The sequence below is a fragment of the Pezoporus occidentalis genome, unplaced genomic scaffold (assembly GCF_034315485.1).
Source record: "Pezoporus occidentalis ecotype Australia unplaced genomic scaffold, CSIRO_AGI_Poc_V1 ctg224, whole genome shotgun sequence".
Lineage (NCBI taxonomy): Eukaryota > Metazoa > Chordata > Aves > Psittaciformes > Psittacidae > Pezoporus > Pezoporus occidentalis.
The window spans coordinates 184,421-194,707 of record NW_026914117.1 but is presented as its reverse complement, the minus strand read 5'-3'; the positions used below and the strand labels follow the sequence as shown (position 1 = coordinate 194,707).

General features: G+C 39.5%; 1 protein-coding gene across 6 annotated transcripts in view; it reads right to left on the bottom strand.

Moving 5' to 3' along the window:
- Window positions 1-3,919: 3,919 nt before the first annotated feature.
- LARP7 (La ribonucleoprotein 7, transcriptional regulator) overlaps window positions 3,920-10,287 on the bottom strand; it is a 28,284-nt gene continuing 21,916 nt past the window's right edge. For all 6 annotated transcript variants that reach the window (XR_009965233.1, XM_062620848.1, XM_062620846.1 and 3 more), the window contains 2 exons: window positions 9,041-9,132; window positions 3,920-4,383 (listed from right to left, as the gene is read on the bottom strand). Coding sequence is in view for 5 of the 6 variants with exons in the window: in XM_062620848.1 (XP_062476832.1) it covers window positions 4,303-4,383; window positions 9,041-9,132 (173 nt within the window). In the remaining variant the exon portion in view is untranslated. The remainder of the gene's footprint in view (window positions 4,384-9,040; window positions 9,133-10,287) is intronic.

The window sequence follows — 10,287 nt, the reverse complement described above, 5'->3', positions numbered from 1 at the left end:
TCAAGGGCTGCCTTAAAGTCTGGTTTAAATAGGATACAGAGTAGATCTTAATGAGAAAAAAACACAGAAAACAAACCCAGAAGACCGGTATTGGGTGTGTGAGATAAAACGGATGAAAGTGGCAAAGTTAAATTAGGCTTGGTCAGATAGTAAAAAATTACAGAATTAGAGTTAACAAACAGAAGGACATAGTCTTTGGGAAATACATGTCAACAGAGGAAGTAGGTAAAGATTTAGCGGGTTCTTTCACTGCAGACACCAACATGCCAGATGAAAGTACTTCAACACCTCAGGATACTTCTAGTCTCCTGTTGGATCTCTAATTCAGTTCAAATTCACTGTAGGATTTTTATTTTTTACTTTCTGCATGCTCCAGGTGACTCTAAAATCTTACAGAAGAAACTCACAAATTAACACAAGGTGTAAAATCAAAAATAAAGAAGCTTTCCTACAATACAGGGACAGGTAGAAAGGGCAACAGGGTAAAAGCATTGTGCTGCAAGTGGGATTCTGCACTGACAGCAGACTGCTGGCTACTGCAAATGTGCAAGTCCAGTCATTGTGAAGGAAGCTGCTGGTTTTGAGCATAGGTGTTTTACTAAAACCAAGTTCCTCTTTCCAGTGCTTTTACTGCACAAATACAACCTGGAGGAGGCAGAGTCCCAAAATGGGAGGACACATATCTGAAGATGTGGGTAGCATGCGTGTCTGGCAGATGCATGCAGTGGCTCTGTGGCTGACAGCAAGGAGGCCCTGCTGCTCTCTTTCTGCACCACTGAGGTCCACCACTTCCTCATTAAAAATGTCTCTTCGTTGCCATCACATCAACCACTGCACACCTCAACTCTCATCTTCCTTGTTGTCCTTACTCCTGAGCTTTTTATCCATGCAAAGCACACCACAACGGGGCCTTGGTTCCAGTCAGCAAGTTGGCACCATGAAGGTAACCCATATGGTCCCTGCTGTAAGGCAACAGTACTCACTAGGGTGAGTACTCTTAAACTTTAAAATATTGGGTCAGAGGAGAAATCAAAGAAGCCTTCAGGTGACAAGATCACAGATGATGAGATCTACAATCATTAGTTTTGGTTTTTAACTGAAGATCTGTTCTACTGGCACCAAAGGCCTTACAAGGTCAGTTACAGTCCTGCTGCTATCACACAAAATCTGTGGAAAAGAGGCAAAAATGTGAGGCAAAAAATAATGTCAGATCCAGCCCTACACTAGGTCACAAAGAGCAGAATCAATGTGGGGTTTTGCTCCAGGCATATTTATGTGTAATGATGTTCTTCCAAAACACTCAGCAGTCTAGGGAGACAGAAAAATTGGCAAAACCAAATGAGCAGTCCAAGGTTATGAATTCTTATGATTTTAAAGTCTCATCCTGAATTTTAAGTAAGATGTGGTATTTCCTGGGGAGAGGAGAGGTGTGGAGTTGAAAATGGTATAAAGTCATTGTTGGAAGTTCCTAGGAATGGATAAATCGAAAGAAAAACAGGACAGCAAATTTAAATGTAAGCAACAAACTGAACCACTGCCAGTAGAGGTGTGCCAGACTTCACTAAAGACATCATCCTCCATTGCCACAGCCCTAGAGTACACCTCTAGGGATGGTAAAACTCAGCAGATGGACTCCTCTTAGCATATGCTGAAGGGGAGGTCTAACACATATTAACTGTCTGGTGTACTTAAAAACAAGAAAAAAAACAACCCACCACAAACCCACAAAAAAAAAAAAAAACCACAAAAAAACAAACCAAACAAAAAAACCCCAAACAAACCCTAAACCATTCTGGCATACTTAAGAATCGAAGCTTACTTTGTAAGAGGACACAAACCATGCCCTCCATATATGACCTCTGAATTAAGTGGCAAAAATACTATTATTAACTTCTTCAGAAAGTACTAAACACCACCCTTTCGTCCTGAAGCCAATTTCTGCACTGGTTTGGAAATGGAGAGGAAAAAAAAAAAGTGATGTTTAATTGTAAAGACTTAACCTATATAAATATGGAAAGGAACAGAAGGGTGACTTCTCCTGCTGTGTGTTCAAGTCAGGAATTCTTAACAGAAGAGCAAAACTCTACAACTTACGCTTTTGCAATTCTGCTCCACTCTCCACAAAATATACAGACTGAATCATTCATGATCTGAATTATTTCCAACATTGATGTAATTTGACTTAAATGAACTTCAGCTGAGAAATCCAAAGCATTTTATCCCGAATAGGCTGTTTGTTTTTTTTTTTCTTCTATCCATCACAGAAGTGGCAAATAGAATAACCTCCTGTCTTTCAGGCAGGAGGCCCAAGAGACTTTCACTGACCAAATCTTTTTCCTAGCTAGATATATCAGTACTCCCCAATGGTTCATCAATTATCTTACCCACATAGTGTAAGAGAAAAAGTGAATATTAAACAGTAATAATGAAAATCCTGCAATTGGACTAAGCATCTGAATGCTGCTTAAGTGCATTCAGGACACAGGAGCTCCTGGCACAGGGGTCAGTACCCAGCCTTCCTTCCATAGCCCCCTGGGGGAACTGTCCATATGCAGTTTCCAAGAACCATTAGCAAGCTCTTCCCCTCCACCCTGAAACTTCGTCTCTTATCTTGCACTTTTCCCCTCCATATTTCTGCTATCTTTATCCTGATCACCACTATACCCTCCCCATTGACTCCTGCTAATCCTCTCCATTCCTCCATCAGCACCCCAGGAGAGGGAAGCAGTCTGTTGTCTGCTGGTGGCTTGGATCCTGATCCCAGTCTTGTGGGCGACTTGGTGCTACCTGAGCTTATGGACCATCCAAAGAATCAGTCCCCAGCACTTGCTAAATCACAAGTACCAGCACATAAATGGTGCTCCGTGAATACTCCTCCATTCTCACTGTGCTGCTTCTCCCCATTATTTATAGCTCGGATAGTTTCATTACAATTCATATGCTTTGGTATCATCTCTTGAAATATAGTTTTTCCCATTTTTTTAACTCCTTTGCTTCCTGTTATCCCCAACTTTAAAACCACTGTACCTATTACATCCACACTGCTTTCAAGAATTCAGGAGAAACAGCGCAGATTCTTAGCAAAAACACCAGGGTCACCAAACTTTATTATAACACACATCATTAAAATACCTCCACTGCTGCAGTAATTTGATAGCAAAGAATTAAAAAATGTCAGCCTACCTTACTAGCAAAAGCTACAGCTGCAAAACCACCTACAGTGTCATGTGAGTTTCCTTCAAGAGCTTCTGATGGAAACCTAGAAGTACATTCCTAAGATACCAAGTAACTTGCTCATCTTTCTATTTATAAGGAAGTTTCACACTTTCATAAACCAACGTGTTAGCATCTCATTTGCCCTGAATTAAGGACAATCTCACAAATATACATGTGAACTTATCCTTACATTAATGGAGAGATCGCTAACAGCACACATATACATTAGGTTTTAACCTTTGCTATTAATCTATCTTTAGGTTTTTTTTTTTATTTGGCTTTTTGTTTTTTAAATACTGCCAATCTAAAATGAAATACTTCAAGGCACATTGAGGTCACCAGCTTAACTTGTACACTGCACAACTTCCACACTTATCTGTAAGTCAGAATTACTTCTGGATCTACAGTTACCAGATGTAACAAACAAAAGTTTTCTTATTTCCTCCCCTGAAGAGTCTTCTAAAAAGAAAAGTTTAGTGCACACTTCACACAAGTACTTTCTTCCAGACCTCTCAATGACAGATTTTCTGATAGTCCTAGCCACTGAAAAATACATGGAAGGTTACATAATCATTCCACTGTAATTCTCAACAGCGCGATGGACTAAACAGAGACCCGAGGGGGAGGTTTATATTTGGCATTAACCACGTTTGTTACTTATAGTGTCATAAAGCAGAGCACAGAATTAAGAGATACACAACTCAAAATTTCTCAAGCATTTTATTTCATAACCTAGTGCATAAAACTTCAACATACAACAAAAAAAGCAAACAACAACAGGAAAAAAAGCACAAAACCCAGAAAACAAAAACCAAAACACCCCAAAACCAAAACCAGAAGTGAACTAAAGCAACATCTCATAATACATTTTTTTTCCCCCAGAAAGCTCAGAAGCAGTAAACATTCAGCCTACTTCCAAATGGGATTCAGAATAATCTTCATACTTGCAGCCTGCAGAATTATGAATCAAACAGATCAGGTTTTTATGCCTTCTTAGAAAAGGTTTAGTTGCTGTAAGCAGTGGGGCTTGTGGAATTCGGGGTCTTTAAATAAGTAGGTCACTTTGAACAGCACAGTCAGTTTTGGTCAGTTATCTTCAGTGAAGCGAATATGTTTACTTGTTTGTTGAGTCTTTTCAAGTCTCATTCTTTCAGCTTTAGCAATTAACTGCAAACAGAAAAAACATTGTAGAAAAGGTTAGAGGAAAATTATCTTACAACCATGAATATGTTATTCCTGAATTTACCCAACTTCATCAGAAAAAGCTATTCTGTGAAGAGCTGAAATAACCCATACATCTGACAAAAAAAAAAAAAGAAATAAAAAAGGTTAAAGCAGCCCTTTCAGTATTGCCTTCAGAACTATCACAAATAGTAAGGCATCTCTTCAATCTGCACAGTGCAGCATCTTTCATTCAATCCTTTCTTCCTCTTAATGTCGTTGAAGATAAAAAACTGATTTCAAGAGAATAAATTAATTTCAACTTCAAAAGTCCCAAAATGCAGTTTCACACAGTAAGTTAAAACTCTCCCCTTTTACTGCATTTATGGTGTTACTGATTTAAGAAAAACAAGGTCACACCATCAATAAGGAGCCTTAGGAATACTGTGTCATTTTCTACACTCAGCAAAGAAACAAATCCATGGAAATCCAGATGAAGACCATCCTTCAGGCTGGGAAAACAGCACAGCACATGTCACAACCCTGCTGAGAATTCATCTTGAGAAATAATGGTGCACTTTGGAAGAACACTGATGCTGGAATCCCTCACTCAAACCTGTCTGACCAGGGATGCATGTGTTTTTAGTTGTATTTTAGGGAGACTGCCGGAGTTACCAGGGTACCTGGCTAGCTGCTTTCAGTGCTGAGGTAAAAGAAGTGCTCTTGTGGGATGTAACACGCCCATTTCCAAACTCTGTGTCCTCAGGCACAAAAAAAAAAAACCCTCTGAGAACATTAAAAGCATTATTGTTTTTAAAGCATCCATACTAGAACACTTTGTTTAACCACAGTATTGCAGCAAAGTCATCCTAATAAGCTTTGTTACTGTGATGCTCCATTAAGACTCCTCAAGCATAAGCCAGAGCTCATGAAGTAACTGTTATATGAATGAGAAAAAAACCCAAAACACACCACAGGCTGCCTCATCTGAATAAATGTGAGAAAGCAGGAAACTCCTGTGAATCTAGGCACATGCATAAGGCACCAGCATAAATTCACGTTAACTTATCTGAGGGAGCCTACTAAAACATATTAGCTAGTGCTGAGGTAAAGGGGCATCTGCTTACCAGGCAGTCCAGTAAAGTCGGCTAGATCTGAAAAGTTTTCACCTATAAATCAAATTATTTACTATTTATCCATGATAAATGCTAAGTCCTGCAAACACTGCATCTTGCACACAGCACAGGAGTGCAAGGTGTGTTGCTGCACTGACCCTGGTAGTCAGGAATGACACTCTACACATACGCTGCATGGATGTGATTTGCTGTGCTGTAATACAGTTACACTCCCACAATTTTACTGGTATGTCTCCCTGGGTCCCCAGCATTTAACTTGATTTGCAATCCTTAACACGTTCTTAACGGCATCAGACAGTAAGTTCTGGTAGAGGACTTTCTCATTCTCCAGAGGCAAAGCTGATGTAAATATGTAAGTAGGAGCTACTTTTACTCTCTGGTATCTGAGAAATGGAATAAGAGTTAAACTCTAAATAGAAGTGAGGAGTAAACTGGCTCACTCATTTAACATATGCGATGCAGAATCAGAAACACTGGAAGGAAGGCTTTGGGATGTGAACTGGCCAGTTTGTATCAGTGTTTCTATACCTACACCTCAAAATTTGAAGAGGCCTTAAGGATGCCCATTTTGAGATCATCAGTTCAGTATCAGCACCTCTTTCTAAGCACACCACTGTTCAGGTATCCAGACAGGTACCCAGCCCTTCCACAGATACCAACTTCGGAGAACCAGTGATAGGGGTTTATCTGTGCCTCTCTCCTCCCTCCTCCTTCCCCCCCTTAGCACAGACTGAGAACTGGTCCATCTTGCAAGGACACAGTCCCAGAGCCCCAGGCATAATCAGAAGAGAATAGGGTGGGCTCTGCCCAGGCATTCCCACTATCCTCCTTTCCCATATATTCTGCAAATTATTCCGCCCTTCACAAACACCCAATTCTCACTTGCCCACCAAATGCCTTTCACTTCTACCACCACTCCCACCCTCTTAAATTTCCTCCTTTCCTTCTGGTAAGAGGGTATCCAAGGTGTAAACTGGGTTTAGCAGCACCTCCCTCAGCGGACAAACACCCAAGTAGAACGCTTACAGCCACTCAGGCCTTTGCTTTGTGCATAGGAGACTTCCGTCTGGAGAGTTTAAGGCTACAGGCAGATAAACTGCTTGAGCTCTGCATAAAACTGGCACTACCCTGAAGGAATTGCTCTGGCAAGAAGTTTTTTTATCCCTATCACTGAATCAATACAATTGTTTTATCCCAGGGTTGAATAACAGAGTAAAGAGAACATGCATTCGGAAGGGACAAGAGAAAGGAGCATAGAGATGATGACAAGTGACAAAGGCCTGGGAGAAAAGCCAGACACTGAACACCTTTTTAACTGCAGAGAATAGCTAGGCACTAGTCAGAAGTTCTGGGGAACCCTGGAATGTCTGATCCCTTTTGGACATTTAGTTTATCACAAGAACTATGCCAGAGAAAGTAAAATCTATACCACTTTTTATTATGGTGGTGAGGTGTAACACCAAAAACCTTCTGTTGAAATGATCAGTAACCCTGTCATGATAGCTTATGATATATCTTTTAGGCCCAAATTTAACCACACTAACTGAATTAAAGTATAAAGTGCAGCCTTTATTGTAAGTATAGATCAGACAATAGGCAAATGCTCATCTTCAAAGAGAGATCCTGTAAGGGATTTTAAAACAGAATCTTTGAAAGAAAGATCCACTAATGGCATACACAGACGTATGTGTTTACGAATCATTACTTTCTTCCTTCGTTTTACTGTGACTTTCAAAATACGTCAACTTGTGATCACTTTGTGAAGAATTTTCAAATAAAAGATTGAAATGAAATAAACGATTAAAAGATAATAAAATTAGCGAACAGAAAGAAACACTTTTTCCTATTCTCTCCCTGTATTTCCGGCATACAGATTGCCAAAAAGTAAGTAAAGCATTAAGACTATAGCAAGCCATTCTTTTCTGGATGTTTTACTTAACAGTGTTAGCATTTAAACAGTATTCACTAAGCTTTGAAGTTAACACCTCCCAGCCTTGCAAGGTGATGGGTAAGGGGGAGGAGCAGGAGTTTGAACCCTCACTACTATGGTTAAGCAGAGCTCAAACAGTTGATATTTGCAAGCCTCAATGAGGTACGTTACTGGCAAATTTACACCAGTTTGGTCAACAAATACCAAATCTTCAGAAGATGAAGAACAGAAATTTGAGAGCAGGGCACCTACAATCCAAATTGCACTTTTGTTCAAAGAAGTAAAAGTACATTAAAAAGAGAAAATAATTATAATTATAAAATAATTATAAAAAAAAAGTCACAAAAAAGCTGGCACACTCAGTAAAAGGCTCCGAAGCTGCACATTTCACATCACTTACTGCTTTTATTAAAGAATGGCTAAAGTAAATGCCATTTTTATGTCTTTAAGAAAATTAAATTAGTCACACGGGGAAAATCTTTATTTACACCTTGAAAAGAACGAGACTCATTTACCTATGAGATCTCTGAAAGAATGTTTAAACCAAAAAGGTAATACACGCAAAATATGCCTTGTGCAAGACAAGGTTTTGACCTGTACAACTGCTGCTCTTTTAGGTCAATGTAGTATTTCTTCTCAATTATATATAGAGCAACAAGGGATTTTTAATTGTTTGCATCAATGGAGCACTTCGAAAACAAAAAGCCTCCAAAGCCAGGAGCCAATAATAAGGTCAGATGATTCTGAAGTTTTGCAAGCTCCAGCATAAAGACTACGCTCAAATCCAACTCAGAAGCCTTATCTGCAAGTTGTGTGAAGTAAACCTAGCAATAAAGTGTCTGCAAAATACTCTTTGGCTCCTCTCTGTCAGCTAAGGGATCTGTCTAGCTTAATCAAGAGTCCTTCATTCCCGAAAGGTTTTTCAGGGGCAGGAGTGGAGACAGCAGCCTGCAAGTTCATTGCGACTCTCCCTCCACACTGCAGCCTGACAGACACATCAAGGTCAGGCTGGATGGAAATGTCACTAGTTATGGTCTGGAAGCTGCTCAGCTATGGACGCTCACAGCAGCATTTGGATCTGCTGGACCAGAGCAGATACAGTGGGATATAGACTCCTCGACTGCAGTAGGAAAACACTACTGTTCAGAATGGCACAGAACAGTACACTAAAATATTTGTGTAAATTGTAAGAGATTAATTCCTAAGAAAACAATTTTCTTTATCACACCTGAGAGTTAAGACTATACCACTAGATCTTATTACACTAGAGCAAATCAGGACTAATTAACTTTGTTAAAAGCACACCAGACACGATTTTAGAGGAAATCCATCTTACAAATTAACTTCATGCCTTTAGTCACAGACTGAACTTGCTCTGGTCGTCTCTATAAAGACAAGCCATGCATTTGGCGGCTGGACCAGGACAGCCACATATTCTCTACTCTGTTAAAATCCTGCAGCAAAATCAGTAGGAAGTCATTTAACTGAATTAAAGACAGCACCAAAGCTTTAAGTACCAAGAAATGCTTATCTACACAGAAACTGTCACATTTTCAACCATGGCTGTACAAGAAAAATAAACTGTCTTGCAGATTACCTTCTCAGTACCCCGCTTCTTTTCTCGAGGCTGGTTAAGTTTAGCTTGTCTGTCCACTAGAATCTTCTGCCAGTAACGTTGTTCGTGATCACCTTGAAAAACAAATTAACATTACATGACATGAACAAAAGTATTCAATACCAATGGATGCAGTATTTTCAGCTGTGATGAGAATGAATGTTTCCTAAAGTAAATAAATACATATTAAAATACCTGTTAGGGAAACTCGACAAGTATTTCCCCATCAGTCTTAAATTTCAGAATCAGAAGTCACACAGCATTGCAACATCCAACTGCCACACACCAATGTGAACAGAATCAAAATTTTGTTCAAAAGAGCCAAGTTTTCCTACACAAGTAGTTTTACAAACTGAAGAAAACCAACTCAGGGAATATGCTACCACCACTCTACATGTGGTTAGCAGAAGGAGCTCAGTTTTGTCTGAAGTCTCACCACAGCACTAAGAGGCCCTTTGATTTACTGATGTACTCAATCTCTAATGAATTCTGAACATCTATCAAACAGAAAAAAAAAATTACTGCAAGAACGCCTGAGATAATTTTGTTTCATCAAAACCACTGTTAGAAGCAAGCTCTGGGGACTTCATGGGCAATTAGAAATATTTGAACATGGGGGGGCAATAATTATGCAGCTTTTCTCAGCAGCTGTGTTGCAGTAAGAAGTGGTCTGTGACTGTTTCCTATGGTTTCTGCTGTAGGAGAATTCTGTGATGTTGTATGGTTTTGTGGGAAATCTTCAGTTGCAGGGAATTTCCCAAGTGATCTTTGAAAAGATTCACACAAAAGTGATAAAATTAACAATTCTGAGAACAAATTTAGCACACATTTTAACAGCATTATGTATCTATTCAATCACAATAACATCTACATGTCACCATAGCTGCTTCTTACTATCTTGTCAGGTGAAAAACTGATGTTTACTCAAGTCCTAAAAAGTGAAATATTACTAGGAAAGCTTTAGTCCCTGCAGCAGGGAGCATTTAAGATTCTTTCCTTACTCTCACCTCATGCCACCAAGAAAAGCTGAAATGCTTGCTGTGAGTCCTTTCCGCATTCCTCAGAAGCCTTTCCATTCTCATTTCAATGAACCATTTGAAAAAAAAAACAAAACAAAACCCCCTAAAACTATGAATGGAAGGTTCCTATAACGTAGTACTTACTCCTAATCTACTGCAATACTCTTTCACATAAGGTTACAAAACCGGAGGCAAATACACAGAGCACGC